The 17,376-nt window shown below is 39.1% G+C and overlaps 1 protein-coding gene across 1 annotated transcript in view; it reads right to left on the reverse strand.

Annotated features, from left to right (window-relative positions):
• Nucleotides 1-618: 618 nt before the first annotated feature.
• The window catches only part of necab2 (N-terminal EF-hand calcium binding protein 2), a 136,232-nt gene continuing 119,474 nt past the window's right edge, over nt 619-17,376 (reverse strand). Inside the window, exons 10-13 of the mRNA XM_042410914.1 lie at nt 12,590-12,702; nt 4,050-4,127; nt 3,146-3,237; nt 619-1,480 (exon numbers count right to left, since the gene is read on the reverse strand). Coding sequence (XP_042266848.1) covers nt 1,452-1,480; nt 3,146-3,237; nt 4,050-4,127; nt 12,590-12,702 — 312 coding nt within the window. The 3' untranslated portion in view covers nt 619-1,451. The remainder of the gene's footprint in view (nt 1,481-3,145; nt 3,238-4,049; nt 4,128-12,589; nt 12,703-17,376) is intronic.

Raw genomic sequence — 17,376 nt, forward strand, 5'->3', positions numbered from 1 at the left:
CACATTTTTACCAACACACCCCAAACTATTTTACTTAGGGACTAAGAAATGCTCAAGTTTTGGACAGTTTCTAGCTAATAAGCTAGCTAACCCTCAAGCCAAACTCTAGCAGTCAGTTTGTTCCTGAGATTACAAGCTAATCATGTTAGGGGTGTCGAAAGCCCTCACTTTCTGAACATGTCGATGCAGCCCAGTATCACACCAAAGTGTGTAATACACCCACCGGTCCCCTGTGTCAGTGTCATGTTTTGCCTCACGTGCGTGAAAAGTACATGAGTGTCTACTCAATGCCAACAACTCCATCTAGTGGCCATAGTAATTATGACTCAGAGGACAGACGCAGTTCAGATGACGACATATAACGTGACAAATTTCCACATAAGGTGGCGTGTTGGGTGGATGGCTAGATACTTAATTGGCAAAAAGGATTGGATTTGGCTGCAGGAGACCACTGTTTGCTTCCCGCTTCCATGACGATGAAGGTTGCCTAATTTTAAGGACATAGTAACTTTAACACACACCACATTTCAAGTGATCATTTTAACCCAAACCATGATCTCTCCCTAACCCTAACCAAGTGGTTTTTGTGCCTAAACCTAACCAGACCTTAACCACAGCGTTGTCACATCATGAAACATAATTATTTTTTAACAGTGATTTGTAACAGTTTTACAAAGCACAGACAAATTATGTTGTGCTGCCGATTAATGCTGATAGAGGCGCAATATTAGAAAACGCTCCTAATGCACACACGTGTACTTGGAGGGGCAAAATTTGACACTGACATGGTGGGCCAGCGGGTGTATTAAACACTTTGGCGTGATACCGGGTTTGTTGATGTGAGTTCAGAATGGCTGATGTGAGAATAATGCCAAAAGCATGTGGTCCGCTACAAAAAAAGTCCTACATTATTTCCACAAATTTCCTGTCTATGTGAGCAAATGTGAAATGAGCACCTACTATGAAATGACAGCTTCATGGATGATATCTGTGGTAAATTCAACCCTAACGTGTGTGAAAAAAATGCTGCATTCCCAAATGCACTACTGAAAAACAGTAACTGCTACATGAAAAACTCAACCCCAGGGTCCTTGCTACATGACAAACTCCACCCTACAGTGGCTCAAAGCTACCTCATGAGGTGACCAGAACATGAAATAATCAAAAATCTTGAGCCAGCAAACTACCATGGTAAGATACGCATTTTAGTAATCGTACGTTGTAAAATGCACTGTTTGTTCAATATTCACTGCAGTTGACACCATTCATTTGCACTGTGTAAACATGTACCTACAAAAAGAGTTGAGGAATGTGAGGGTTGAAGGATTGGGGGGGGTAAGGGAGGTGAGAGCAGGAGAAACGCAAGGGAGAAGGTTTTAAGGGTGGCAAGGAGTTAAAGAGGAAGTGGGGAGTGTCCGGGAGTCTTGGCGTGTAGTTGAATATCTTCATGCTCAATCCCTGTTCACACTGCACCAGGCGGCTGCAACGAGAAAGAGGGATGACGAGTGAGAAAGGTTAGAGAGATAGAAAGCGATTGAAAAGAAAATGAGCCCCAGAAGGCAGTAAAGAGAGAATGACATGCAAGGGGATGAGAGAAAACATATTGGATGGAGATGAGGGGAAATTTGGTGGAGAAAGAATGATGACAAAGTGTGAAGAAAGAGAATAAATAGAGCAGAAGGCAGGGTGAGGAGAGATGGATAAAAAATGAGTTAGATAAGAAAAAAGTACAAATGGCAGACTGCCAAGCATCACCTCAAGTCACTGACAGTCTGCCTCAGGCCATGGAGGCATGTCAGTGTCAGTTGTTTTAAATTCAGCCATTACCAGGGCCTGGTTGCTTTAGTTGTTCAGAATGCTTCTGAGCTTTAAGTAATTACACAGCCAGCTTTACTAACTAAACATTAATCAGCTTCTCATCCCTGACTGACTTCTATTCTCTTCTATTTAGTGTTGATTAATCAACACTAGTGATGACCTGTTGATTAATGCCTTAGTGGATTAGCTAATAGTTGATTACATTTTGATAATTGACTATAATTGACTAATCATTTAAAAGGGGACTCTGGTGATTTGCAAGAATTGCAAGAAATACATCCAAGGAAAAAAAAGACAAAATTGAAGCAGCAGAGTCCAAGATTTCCTGACTTGGTAAAGCTCCAAAAGCACTTGATGCTTCATTATCCATAATTCAACTCAAGAGCATCTTTCATTATGCAGCTTTTCATGTCATGTCAAAGTAACTGTGACTACTAGTTTCCACATTGTTAATACCATCTATGTCAAGATCCAAGTTATTACAACTCGGAAACTTTCGGAAACTCTGAATCTTTATGAAAGCTGCAGCTAAAAGGTGTCCTATGGAGTTTTATTTCATAAAATATTTATAACATGTTTCCTTCCTTATAAAACATTTGCTGAGCCCCTTTTTCAACATTTTAAATCCTGCATTTTTTTCATTTGTGTTTGCCAGCTTGCTTCTTCTTCCTTGCCTTTTATGGTGCATTGCTACATTTCTTCGTGTATTACTACCGCCAAGTATTGATCAGCAGAATACCATTAAGCCAGAGGCAGAAACATGTCACTTTGCCCACCTACTTGTGCATGTGTACGTGCATCCTTGTGTGCAGGCACCATACAAGGAAAACCACTAGTGGTTAAAACTTCCATATGGTACCTTTAATATTATGAATATGGATGCCTCATGTTGGTCAAAGTCCATTGTTCAAAGTGACTTAACCAAAATTTAATGAACATGGTACTATATTGTCAATGCGTAGTATTTTAAACCACAAACTATTAATTGTTAACTATTAACTGCAATTATACAACCAATATGAACCCTTGCAAGTTGTAAACATGGTCATGTTTCCTATTTATCTCGACCATTCACCCCTATTAGACCCACCTTGCCGCATAAACACCTTTCAAACTTCATGCACCCAGTCTGCCTCACTGACTTTCTGTTAAACGTTTGTAGTCCTCAAGTCCAGTCTGAGATCACTCAAGTGATGTCACTCATACTTAACAAAGCCCCTCTAAGCAAGTTGACTTTTATCGCATTGTTAACTTTTTTTTAATGCTGGTTGGCTGGTTTATTCTATTCAATTGTATAAAGTATGTGTGGTAAACTTTAACCACTAACCTGGCACGGCTACAGAGGACACGGCCTCCGGCTGGCACAGTGTATCCACCTTCACATGCTGAAAGGCTTTGTTGGGGGCCGACTGGAGGTGCCTGGGAACAGTGGAGAGGGTGAGAGATCATATACACACACACACACGCACACATACAGTAACTAGACACACAACATGCATGCACGTGCACACATCCGCACAGCCACTCATAAGGCAGGCACACATAGCCTCAAACCGCTTAGCCTTTACTGTAAGAGTTAAAATATTAATGGCAGTGAGACGCTGTGAGCAGTGGAGCAGAAACAGATCAGTAGGCAGCTACATCAGCAGCCTCTCCTCTTGCCCAGCACGAGCACCATCACTAAATCATGATGACCTGACGCAACTCAAGTGCTTCAGCATCTCTGGAGCAAGCGATTGGCTTAAGAATGCTAATTAAATGTGGATGGAGGAATTTTTCCAACAGGCTCACGACAGTAATGGAAGAAAAGTGAGCATTTTCTTTATTTGGCAATCACCAATCAATAAAAACAACGGCAGGAAGGAACGGTATGCTCAGAGGAGCCAGAGTGCTGACTCAAAGGCATTTTCAGAAACAAAATGAATGTCCACACTTAGTACTGACTTTTAATACTTTTAAAGTAGATCAGCAGTGGGAATTAAACATTTTGCAGCAATGGGCCTTCCTCTGCATTTACAGATGTTTCATTCTGCCTGTTGCTTTTGCTTATTTTTAGCATCACAGCAAAGCTTCTACTTAAACTGCATTAAGTGTTTTTTGAAAAGCTTGTTCAAAAAAGTCACAGAAAATCAAAAACCTTTTAATACTAGCATGAGGGACAGATATTAGTGAGGGGTTTATGCTTAAGATAGAAGTTCAATACACTGAACCAAATGTGACTGAAAACTCACCTCTTCCACTCCTCCTCTCCATCCCAGAACTCATAGATGACAAAGGATAAACCGTCCGGCAGACGCACGGCAGTCACACTGCGGCAGAGACAGAGGAGAATGGGAATGAGTGGATAGTAGAGAAGGGAGGGTGGTTAGTGAATAGTTAGTGGATCATAGAGGAAGAGATGTGTGTATGCATCCGATTTATAGAATAAATGATGGTAGAGGGGATAGCTCAGAAATATCAGTGGAACAGGTAGTAAAGGTGAAGAAAGGTGGAGGATGGAAATGATATGAGGTAGGGATAGAAAGGGGAGAAAAACATCATCAAGTACAAACTAAAGGACACACTGTTGAAATGAAAAACAAACAGAAAATAATTTGGATTTCAGGAAAAAAAAAGATGATGGATTGTTTCCCACCTCTGCACAATATTGAGGTTACAGCACTTAACACAAAGATGAGAGTTTGGAAATTACATCACATCCATAAAAGTGAAACTTGCAATAATACAACAGAACAATGTGTGACCAGGTCATTGTAAAGGGGGGATGTTATTGGTGAATTGTAAGCTATGAGGCCATTTATAGGGTACACCTTGCTATAATGAACAAAGGATACATGTTGTCTCCAGAACAGCATGAATGTGTTGAAGTATGGTTTCAACAAGGTGCTGAAGATAATCCACAAGGGATCTTTGTCTGTCTTCACCTGTTGGTATAAGGGCTGTGGAGGAACCGCTGTCATGTTAGAACAATCATGACCTTACATGCATGTTAAGGTTTGTTATCTCCCTAAATTCTTCCATCTGACAAAGTTTAAGCTACCCGCAAATGACTGTAGCTGGTCAGCAACATTATTTGTGTTTAGGGTGGCATTACAATGTTGGCTCGTAGTTCCTGACCTTGTTCTGGCACCAACATATAACTGAAACAGACTGCTGACCCTCTATTATTCATAGTCACCATTACCTTCACACAGTGCATTTGATATTACAAAAAAAAACTACCCAGCAATCTTTGAAAAACCGGTCGGTCAATTAACAACATTTACAGCTGTTCTGAAGGTATTTCAAGACTCTACCTGTCTGGATGAAAAATAAGTCCTGCACGACCCAATTACCCATTTCCCAAGTTGTGACTTTATTTCCTATCCAGGTAGTAGGTAGGAAATGTCATATGTCCTTGCCCTCTTTCTAAAACACAAGCAAAATATTGACATGAACATGTTTGTATGAAAATATAAGATAATAATATAACTGATAACAAAATGTTCATGCTTTACAAATAAAGTAAGGCGATGTATCATCTCTGGCTACCATCTTTATTTGAATTAGGAAAAACTTGGAAAACAGATTGAAAATCTTTTTTTTTTATCATGCAGCAGAGGGAATAATTTTGGATCTTTGAGCATTTTTTAAATATTTTTCAGAAAATTGAGTGCTTAGTGCTGTGATTCAAACGTACATGAGAGGCACAAACTGTGGATAACCCCTGCGGGGCTGTCTGCGCCCTCATTACTGTCTTTCAGAGGCTGTAGCAGCCTCATGTCATGCTAGCTTGTCAGGAAGGGAGCTAAATAGAACTAATTTTGGTGAGGGAAAAACTGGCATGGCCATTTTCAAAGGGGTGCCTTGACCTCTCACCTCAAGATATCTGGATGAAAATGGGTTCTATGGTTACCCACGAGTCTCCCCGTTACACACATGCCCACTTTATGCTAATCCCATGCAGTTTTGAGCAAAAACCATGCAGTTTTTTGCATACAGTAAAAATTTGTTATTTTCGCCTATTCTAAAAATGGTGTATTTGAATATTTCTGCACACTGGGGTCCCTAAAGAGTCTTGGAATTGCATAAATTTGGTAACCTGAAAGCTGCGACTCTTGTGGATTCAATGAGCACACTTGTATTCATGATTCAATGATGTTAGTCCCCACAGTAGCCATTTCTTTGTAGTGAGACCATTTTTTGAAACTTGAGCTCACTGTATAAAATGACCTATAGTGACCTATAATCACAGCCTCATAAAACTTTTTGAGCAATTTCCAGAAGTGCTTGCCATGCAATTGCCTAAAAATGCAATTCTTATAGAAACCTCCAAATGTCAAAAGATTTTGATACCAATTTTTTGATGGTGTTCTATTGTCTTGTGTGGTATTTTGGAGGGATTTTTGACCATTTTTATCAATTCTCAAGTGGTCAAAAATGGTTTAATTTTGCACCAAATCTATGTAACAAAGAGTATCAACCCAAAAATTGTTGCATCAACTTGAGACATAATTGAGCATGAAAATGGCCTTCATATACTTCCATTATAGTGTGTATGCCATGTCTATGTGGCATATACTGTTGACCTGCTATCTCCCCCTAAAAAAGACTAATGGGTCTATGGTGGGTCTCTAAGGGTTAAGCTACTGTTGCAGCCAGTAAACACATGGGTGAACAGGAATATATACAGTATGACTCTCTGAGATGATCCTATGTGGGGCCATGTTTTTTGTTGAGCTGGAATTTGATTTCTCATCACTGCCTGCTCATATCAACATGCCTTACCATCCTCTGACCTCTTGTCAGATGTCTGCATGTATTTTTGTGTAAACACCCAAGAAAACTGTAAAAACTGTTTCTGAGATGCTAAAAGTCATGCAGATATTTTCGAGGTTCATATGATTCATTGTGTTGAAGAGCAAGAAAGCTATGTAAACACTAGATGAACTGAAAGTAGCTGCTGACTTTACATATCACGTTGCAGCATTCAACATTAGGTCACTCAGATCATTTTCTATGTGATTAAGTCTTAAAGTCACATTTGATATAAGAGAACTGTGATGTTTCAAAAGTCTGAGTCATTGTCAGAAAATGTTGCAATATAAAAGTAAACAAAACACAAAGGCCTCTGATTTAGTGCCTGTAAAAAGCAGACAACAGCACTAACTATGCCATTTTCACACTACTCAAGTCCATTATTTGCACACGCACCTGTTTGGTAATTTTCTGGCTCTAAATGCAATCAAGGTGAGAGGAGCGGAGCAGCTGGCAGACAGATTAGGCGGTGCAGTGTAATTTTGGCCCTTGTTTCGGCATGAAATTACACCTGCATTTATGCTTGCTCAGACTACCTCTTATCACAAACACAATTTCATTTCAATTTTCAAAAGATTTCAATTTTCAAAGAGCAATTTTCATGGTGCAAACACAGACTTCTCCAAAGTCACAAATGCAACCTTTTTATGTGTTGAGTTTTGGCTCTTTCGTATAAATATATAGGTTTTACATCTGGTGCAGGTATAAATGCACAGGCCCTTTTCTGCCCTTTTGTGTTTTTCTACACTGCAGACTGGTAAACTACTCCACAGAGAGTCTATACTGTGAATGCAGGTGGATTATATCAGACATCCTGAGCTCCATCAAGATATCAAGATCTAATCAAAGTAATATTTTCTGTCATGTCAGCAGGCTTATTATGTCCAGTCCAGACTATTATTTTTCTTACAATTTAAAAACAACTTATCTTTTATCTTATTTGCAGAAGTGGAACTGAACTGTAGAATATTGTATTATAGTGTGTAAATATATACAATATTTTACTCTACTGTCCAGGCTGTTATAATTGTGTTAAATAACTTCACATCATTACTCAGTGGCAGGAGTTTCTGTCTCCTGAAATGCAAATTCGACACGAAAAAGAAACACTGTTTGCAGTTAGAAGCAGACTGGAGTTGCTGCGTATTATATTTGTAATTGTATATTTAGGTGTTGTGACTCCGGCCTGGTCTCTCCTTTCAGCCCATTAAATTATTTGCTGCTTTTAGAGAGAACTGATGTGATTGGCCATTATTGAGAATCATTCCATCTCCCGTCTGCTGATCCTGTTCCTTCAGTTAATAATGTTTTTTTTATTTTGCTCCGGCCTCTTCTCCACAACTCTGCACCAGTCTTTCATTTGTGCCTCTGGTCACCACAGTTGCAAAAATGTGTCGATTTTGGGCAGAAAACCAAACCTAGATATCACACAGGTACAACTGATGCATTCATAAATTAAGTGAAATTCTCTAATTCTCCAATTCTTTGTCATTTCTTTTATTTGCTTTAATCTAAAGACTAGGTTTTATCACGTAGCCTGAGCCAGTGTATAAGCGGTCTAAAAAGGTACTAATTGGAGTCAACGAGTCTGTCCCTGTAGTTCTTCCCTGAACCTGAAGAGGGCACTGGGGGGACAGGCTAAACATCTCCACAGGACTTTAAAAGAAGTAACCTTGGTTGTGTGAGCTCTGCTGGAGGATATAATCAAGTGTTTGTGCATGTAATCACACATTCACCCTAAAAGATAATGAGGAGGGAAGACAGAGATTAAATAAACTTTATATATTACAGTTAGTTTGTGCAAGATTTAACGAGGGAGCGAGGAGAAAGAAAACGAAAGGTAGGCAGTGCCAAAAGAGCAAAGAACGACACAGCAAACAGGAGAGAAAAGTCTATTCCCAGGTAATGAGCAGAGCAGGCTCCTTCCCTCAACAAACCTTCCTCTCCCTTATGAATTATTAACTTCAGCTACATATGGAAGTATTGTGTTATCATTTTTACTAAAAAAGTAAGGGAGTAACAAATATACCAACAAGCCAGTGAAAATCTAATGCTCAAAACTAACAAAATACTAACAGTACCATCTAAGTGACTGTAGTGTTGTACCTAAAAGCCCCTTCCAGCTGTGTGTGTGCTGTTTGTTGACCTCAGCAAAGCATTTCATACTTTTTATCCTTCAGGAGCAGAGTGTAGCCCTGAGGTGAAGACTTTTGAAATGAAAGGGGCTGTTAAGTTTTGCTGATTACAGAAAATTGTGTTTGTAAATGGATGGATGAAGTTACTGATAATAAAATATGGTATCCAAATTCAACAGGATGCCCAAACTGTTCACATACTGAGCAAAACTGGATTTCATTTGCAAGGAAGAACTTCTAAAATCATTGATTTCACCATGACTTCTTCCTTTGAAATCTAATATTCACCATAGTTCACCATCTTCATTTAGTGTGTTAGCGTGGTAATATTTGCACACAAAACACAATGTACAGCTGAGACTGATGGGAATGTCATTTGTTTTGCAGGTATAGTATTAGACAAATTAAAATTTTGATCTGATGGTGGCGCTAGTTGAAAGGTTTAGGGATCGCCGAAGTTATTACAGTTCATTCTAAGGGGAGTATGAAGCATCAGTTTACAATTTCATGGCAATCCATCCAATAGTTGGTGAGATATTTCAGTCTAGACCCAAATGATGGACCAACAGACAGACTGAAATGTCCTTGAATATGATGTCTATGTATATGGTTGTGTGGATACAGGGAATGACATGGTTCATGTTTAAATTTATTTCTCTGGTTTTTAAAATTGGTGCTGCTTCAGTATACTAATTACTGCCTACTGTAGGTACTGTAGACTGGTATTCACTTACATTGCATACACTACAGGCTTTCAATTACACATTTTGTCAAACGGCAACACTGGAATACCTTTAATGATAGAGGTAACTGTGCTGGGATCAGCATTAGTAAATGAAGGAGCTGGTTGCTGAACTTTCACATAAGTGAAAGAGGATTTATACACCTGGTTTAGGCTGTCCCTCGACAGTTGGGGTAGAGCCATGGCTCACTACAGGACTTTGATTGAGTGCCACCAACTTTACTGTAACAGTGTGAGCCTGGAACAAGACGAAGACCTTTGTCCTGTTGCACTTTCCAACATTTTCCATCCATGTGATTTTAGGGCATTATTTACTCTGAAACATCCTCTCACTACAAGCTCCATTTGGTTACAAGATATGCTGACACCACTAACTGTGGTGAATTAAATTGGGATGAGGAGGGTACAGTTTATTCTTTTGCTGATGTGGTTAGTGTTTTGCTTTGTAAAGACCTTAGTGTCTTTACTAAGTGTCCCTGGTCTCCTTCCATCCAGCCAACAGTTGTTTGAACAGTGTCTCCCCGCTCCTTCAGAGTGCCCACAGGCACAGCTTCCTCATCTGTGCCCCTGTCACACAGAAACTCGACAGTAGAGGATGGTCTGCTCCAGGCAGATTTACAACTGTACCATTTCTTTTCATTTTTATTACTGATCTTACTGTACTCTGACAGATATTCACTGCCTTAGAAGTTTTCTTGTCCATTTTTTTTTGTTCCTTTGTAGTTTTCAACAGGAAATTGACTAAACAGCAGGGACCAGATGCATAAAACTCTGTGCAGATTCATGACTAAAACTGTGTAGGCACAAAGCCAGAAATATGCAGATGTATTCTTTTCATCAGATTTATAAAGCCGTGTGTACGCATAGTTCTGTTTATAAGTCTCAGTCATTGAGGACCTGTGCATGAGACTCATTTCCACTCCCACAATGATCCATAAATGGATGAAGACACGTCCTTAACCAGCCATTTTCATATCAGTTCACTGCCTGCTCCACCAGTCTATACACCTGTCAATGAAACAAACGGGAGAGAAGAAGTGCTGTTTGACCATCTATGCTCTGGCGAAGATCTCCAACAGCAGAACAGCTGTTACTACACATGACTGTACGGCTCTTTATACCATCCTTATCATTAATTCATCACATGGACTGTAAACCATCATCAGCAGTGATCTCAGAAATGTAATCAATGATTAGTTTGTAGCTCTCATATCTAAACAGACTTTACATAGTGTGTCACAACTAAAGATAAAATAAAAAGATTAAGAGCAAACTAAAATGTTGACTCCGATGTTAATTAAATGAATGATAAAATTAATCACACAAAAGCAATTAATCAATGTTACATTTATAAATGCACCTTTGATTGGCATTTTACAGATCTCTATGCAAAAAAATCACACAATCAGTGCTGCTGGTTATCAACCTAAACAAACAATGTAGATTCCATCTCTCACTTTATATTTCATCTCCAGCTCATCACATCATGTTCAGATTGCTTCAGAAAAGCATGTGTACGCCTGGTCTGTAGAATGCATGAGGTGTGCAGTTTATGTGTGGGAAATGCATTTATGCATCTGGCCCCTGGTATATTTAAGACACAGCCGTATTTAACCAAAAATGACTTGTCACACATGTATTACACACAGATGATCTCCATTCAGCGTATTAGGAGACTTCTAAAAACAACTGACTGCACTGATATTGATTTGGATGTGTCACATTAATGGTTTGAACCTTTGATGAATAGTCCATTTTGTGTTTTTTTCTTTGGTCTGCATTAAATCTATTTGTAGAGATTGATTTTCAATTTGACATTAAAGGGTCTTTTTTCTGTTAATCAATTTCAGAAAACCCTAATTACATCAACTACGATTCAAGGCTGTGAAACAATAAAACATGAAAAAATCCAAGGGGGACTGAATGCTTTTTAGAGGCACTGTAGTTAGATACAGTGCCACATGTCATTGTCAGTTTAGCTCTTTGTTTTACAGCTGCTGTAATCAATATTTTTATATTAACAATGAATCAAATCACTGTGTGTAATGTAAAAGGTGTTCCTTGTAATCACAAACCCACAGAGAATCATCAGAGTTAACAAATAGCTGGTGGACATAGCGGAGCATTTATCAACTAAAGAGACAGATATTTTTCTCAGGAGTTGGTGGAGACCAAAACAGAGCTGAAAAGAGAGTGAATATTGGACAAAACATCCATTAAGTTGACAGAAACACAACTCAAAGCTAATGCTGCTCCGTATCTGCTAGGTGTGTACCAAACTGTTTGCTACCAAGTTTGTCATATCCACTTTAAAGGTGATAATATGTGTATAATTGTGTTTATAGTTCATTTCCGCTGTCCCCAAGTGGCCAAAAAAAGAGTTAATGGTGTAACTACTTTCGAAGATATAAAAAGGTCTTAAAATACCCCCAAAAGCACTGCACATTATGTGAATGCATTATAGATTCTGTGCAATAAGGAGTTGTAAAGCCTTATAGAGCTGTCTCTTCCACTCTTGCAGACCATTTATCCCAAAGTACAGACTACAGGATCTGGTGGGAGAAACTGTAATACAAATAGAAGAACTGCAGTAGAGTCAGCACCTTGAAGTCTTGCCAAGGGCATATGCAGAATATGAATGTGGTCTATACATACAGCATATTGGGCCTGGGATTTGGGAAAATCTCTTTGGATATTAAATTGTTTCATAGCACCCTGAAGCTCTGAGTGGAAGGGACGGGAGGTTTATAATACATACAGCATGTGTATAGCAGATAATATTACAGGTGTAATATTATAGGAATTGGGTATGCAGCACAATATTAGTATCTCACTGATCAAAACCACCGGGAGTTACAGCAGTTTTTCAGATAATGATGAAATACTCACTCAAAGCTGAACAGGAAATATTTTTTTAGTGTTCTTGTGCACTAAAATACACTGACGAAATCCAAAACCAGAGGAGGGAATATCTGGGTTAGTAAAGAGAGAAATAAAGAGAGACCCTGACACAGAAAATGGAACACATTAAGGGTTACGGTGCTGCAGCAGCACCAGTGGGGCAGTTGTAAAAATGTAGAGCAGCAGCGAGACTTACTGAAAACAATCCCTCTGAGCGGAGACATTCTTCAGGTACTGCTTCAGAGCCTCACAAAACTCGCCAAGCTTCTTCTGGGAGATCACCATCTCCTGACGAATCAGCAGCAAGGACTACAGAGAGAGAGAGAGAGAGAGAGATGAGAGAGTCAGCTGGTTCTAGGACTCCGTTCACAAACAAGCAGAGCCCCTAGACAGACACCCCCTTTTGACTAAACCAAATTATAGGAAAACAAAAAGAAAACAAGAATAAACCAAAAAACAGTGCAAACTAGAGAGCTATTTGACCCTAAACAGACAATACTCAGTGTGACCTGACCACTGCGACCGATCCAAAACTAAGGAAATCCTTGACCATGTACAGACTCAGAGAGCACAGCATCGTCGTGAAGAGAGGCTGCCACAGGCAGACCTGGCTCCCCAGAGAAGACAGACTGTGCACCCACTGCACACAGCAGGAGGTGGAAACCGAGCTGCACTTTTTAACCACCTGCCAACTGTGCCAAGACATCAGAGACATATATGACCCACAAGTTACAACCACCTCAAAGGACTTTGAAAACAGTGCTAATAACAAAAAACTTCCATATCTGCTGGATGAAATCCAGCAATGTGCAAACACAGCAGCAAGATTTGTGAGCTGTTGTGACTGGAAAAGGGCGTGAATACAACCACCATGAAGACTGTCAATAACCTGTGTATTCCTGCACTGTGCTAATCTCTGTACATAGACAAACATACATACATACAGAACAAATATCTTTCAATACATCCATTTAAAAAATGTTGCAGTGTTTATATAGTTCTCACTTATTTGTATTGATATTTTATTTTAAGTTATGTTTTACTCATCTGTATATTTCTAACAGCAAGATCACAGTTCTTCTGTTTATGTACATTTTTGTTTCACACTTGCTTTGGCAATGTAAACATCTGTTTCCCATGCCAATAAAGCCCCTTTGAATTGAACTGAATTGAGAGAGAGATCAATTCTGTACTTTTATAACATTTTATAGTAGTGTCAACCATTGTGTTTGTTCCAAGCACACAGATATAACCTAATGGATTCAACATCAAGAGGTTTTCAGGTTCCTGTTGACCATGTTTAAGTTCTGTGGAAAACAATGCAGCTTAATTTTCTTTTTCTGTCTTTATTGACTACATATCAAATTTTTCAATCCAAAACACACACATATACTTTCAATTTGCCAAATAAATTTTGGAGTAAAATCTTTTTTCTGCGTGGATTTCATTCACTGGCAACGTTTTTTCCAAGTGGTTTCAGGATAAAAATAAAAAGTCATAGCGACCCTTGTCAAGCTTCATGTCAGCATTTCATTTTGCAATAACTGTGCCCAGTCCAAGAAGTTGTCCAGCACATAACCCTCTGTAAAACCACAACTTCTCATGGATTAAACAAATGATATATAATGGGTTAATTAGTGAGCTTCAAAGGTGCTGGTAGGGAATGTATTTTCCTTTATTTTACCAGTGCCAGGCTAGCTGCTAAGCTAACCACCTCCTAGCTTGAATGAGAGTGGTATTGATCCTATCATCTAACTCTCTGTAAGAAAGCAAATAAGAGTATGTCCAAAAATCTGTAACTGATGCTTTTATTTGAGGTTTTTAACTTACTGGTCATTTTACCACTGATAAATCTGTCAGCTCGTTAGCAAGCTAAAATGCTATCAGCTATAGCCTGCGTGTTGTTGCTGTAAACACATCTGATTTGTTCAAGATCCCCTCGAGATGTCTTTTATGACACGTAAACATACTCTGCTTTTAATAATAATGTGTCTGATATGTTTTTACCACAAAAAAAGTAACTGCAACCATGTTATAATTATTAAAATTACTTCTCCTTCATTAAAAAACCCAGAATCTATGAATATGCAAATATTTTTCAATTCAAAATGTAACCGTTGGACACAAGATGTCTCCTACTTCACTGAAAACCCATTCTCAGTGTATGTGCACTGAAAGCCTCAAATTTCCACCTCAAACTAAGTTGCGTCTAAGTTGCATACCCAACCATGACTGGCTTCCAAATTAGATGTGATGTCACATATCATGCTTGTATGTATTTGTTTTAAAGTCTCCTTTAAAGTGAGCACACAGAGAAACTTGTCTCTTTGAGCAGATAAATGTGAAAACAGCCCTCTCGAGTCAAACTCTTCACATACATCATTCTGCACATTCTCCAAGTGAAGTAACTTGGAGGGGGAGGTGAAGGTGGAGGGGGGGGGGGCTTTCATATATGCAACAGAAACTATTTTCAATGGTGAAAGTTGCAAATAGACATCATTTTCTGTTGTTAGGTACCACTTATCTTTATGGCAGCACCTGAAGTTATCAGGAGATTTGTGATACAACTACAAATCCTTTATTCATCTGTGGCTTAAGTGTTAATCCTCCACTACAGGCAAGCAATTTCTTCTGTTGAATAGCATTGGAAGGGCATGAGGCAGTATTCCCTGTCTCCCACAGGCAAAAGCCAAATGATCATTATCTCACACAGCCTATAGAAATCTTTTGACTGAATCTTCCTTAAGACCCAGTGGTCAAAGGCGGATAAAATGTAACTGTCACATTCCCCAGTGAATGTGTTTGTGTGTGAGAGAGAGATATTGGATAGATCTTCTGTTGCATTTCTCCGTTTGATCTTAACTTTCTGTACAGTACAGTAGCTCCCTTCTCGGTGGTGCAGTATAGCTATAAGAAAGGCTTTAGTGTGTGAAAGGTGTGTGTATCTGCATGCTTGTGTGTATGGAAGAAGCTTAAGCGTTGTGCAATTAGAGCGTGGAGGCTTTTTTGTAATTATTTGTATAAATCCAATTTACAAAAAGAAGAACCGAAGAGCTGTGTCTGAGACGGTTTCGATCAGACGAGATTAGCTGCTATCTTCAGCTTTAAATGTGCCATCGTTACTGTAGCTCACAACAGCACAATTAAAAATTCATCCACTATGACCTAGATAACTGCAGCAGTGTCTCACTGAGACTCCACAAAACACATTCACACATTAACAGGCACACAAACAATCGCACGCACGCACAAGCACATGCACACACACAAATATCTCTTATGCATGTACACATGGACCAGCACTTGCACGTCAGCTATGATTACACAAGACACACAAGTGCATAAACACACACACACACACGCAGCTGACTGCTGGGTTATCATTACTTTATCTATTATTCATCATTGTGTGAAAAGCACTGTGTCAGCCTGTCAAGTTTGTCAATCAAGCTCTCTCTAAACTGTCATTCTCAGTCATTCTTCATAGACACACACACCTACGCACTCACTGGCCTACATACAAAAACACAGATGCAGTAAATCACAATGCCTGTAAACTCACAAACAGTTCTTGTTGCCAATGCACCCACACCCAGTGCACAGTGTATCTTCTTAAATGTATTATATATATTATCTTAAATTTATTTTATTTAATTTATAATAACTGTATTTCTGCTGTTGACTTTTGAGTTCCATCAGTGATGGTAATTTGCAACATTTCCCATAATGCTTTGACAGTCTTTAAGAGGCCTGAACATGTTGCTTTCAACCATGGGTTGTACACAATACATCTAGGTGGGCATGGTGACAAGAAAAGAACAAGTGTGAGGAATAAAAGAGGTGCATCATAGTAGGTTTATTGTGAATTCTGTCAGAATGTCAGAGAAGCAGGGATCTCTACCTCCTGTACAATGGATCTCTAATCTAGAAAGAAGACTCTTAGATTTGTAGGTCCTGACACTAAGGTTAGGTTGCACCATTAATATTTTAGCAAGTTTATTATTTTTTGCCGCTATTTAACGTTACATAGCGTACAGAAAAAGTTTCAACTAGATGCTAATTTGCACTGAACAAGTTGTAGGCTAAGCTTGAATAAGAAAATACAAGCAACAAAACCAGAAATGCAGAATGAATGCATGTCAAATGTTTTACAGTGAATTCTACCTTTTATACTTGTGAAATATTTGGTTCCTTGTTTTCTTGATATCTGACCTGTTTACCAAAACTACATACTAATCAATTTGACGTGGCATTTAGTTTATCCTCGCTTTTACCAAAGGCCTGCACTTTTCTTCTGCTTGTTTAATTTTTACCTCACTTAACCCTCTTTTCCATTCACGCTTCCACTCTTCTCTTCCTCTCTGTGCTGCTCCCCATCTGTCCTCATTCTGCATCTCTTCTTGAGGACAGATGTGATTAAATCCTATTTATCTATATGTAAATCGCTGCTGCTCTCTTTGTCTTTCAAGATATTTTGGAAGGCGAACCTTGACGGTTACCCCTGGAGGCTACTGTTGCTTGCCACTCTCTGTTTTTAATTTTTATTCCTTCTCTTCATCTTTAAGATACTGGCAGTGAACACATGCACAGGGGTTGTTGTTGCTATCATCGGGACAGATATTAAATATCAGACTATGCTGCTGTCGACTAACTGGGAACAGCTTGCTGTAAAACATCCTAACGAGAGAGCTCTATATTTAGCAGATATTAGCTACAGCTCTTGCAGCTTGTACACATGCAGGCTCACAACACATCTGGATCCTCTTATGTGTTGGTGTGCTTTGATTGTCTGTTTTATTGGCACACAGTTTAATTCTTGACATCACTGTTTATCTGCTGTTTATCTAAATTGCTGTCATGAGACAGTCGCATTACTGCAACATTAAGCTGCAAGAATGAACACCTGGCTGCTCGTCAGTACAGCAGTGTGTTGTGTGTATGTGTGTGTATGTGATTTATGAGGCAATGATCGCATGTTTGTGA

The sequence above is a fragment of the Thunnus maccoyii genome, chromosome 5 (genome assembly GCF_910596095.1).
Source record: "Thunnus maccoyii chromosome 5, fThuMac1.1, whole genome shotgun sequence".
Classification (NCBI taxonomy): Eukaryota; Metazoa; Chordata; class Actinopteri; order Scombriformes; family Scombridae; genus Thunnus; species Thunnus maccoyii.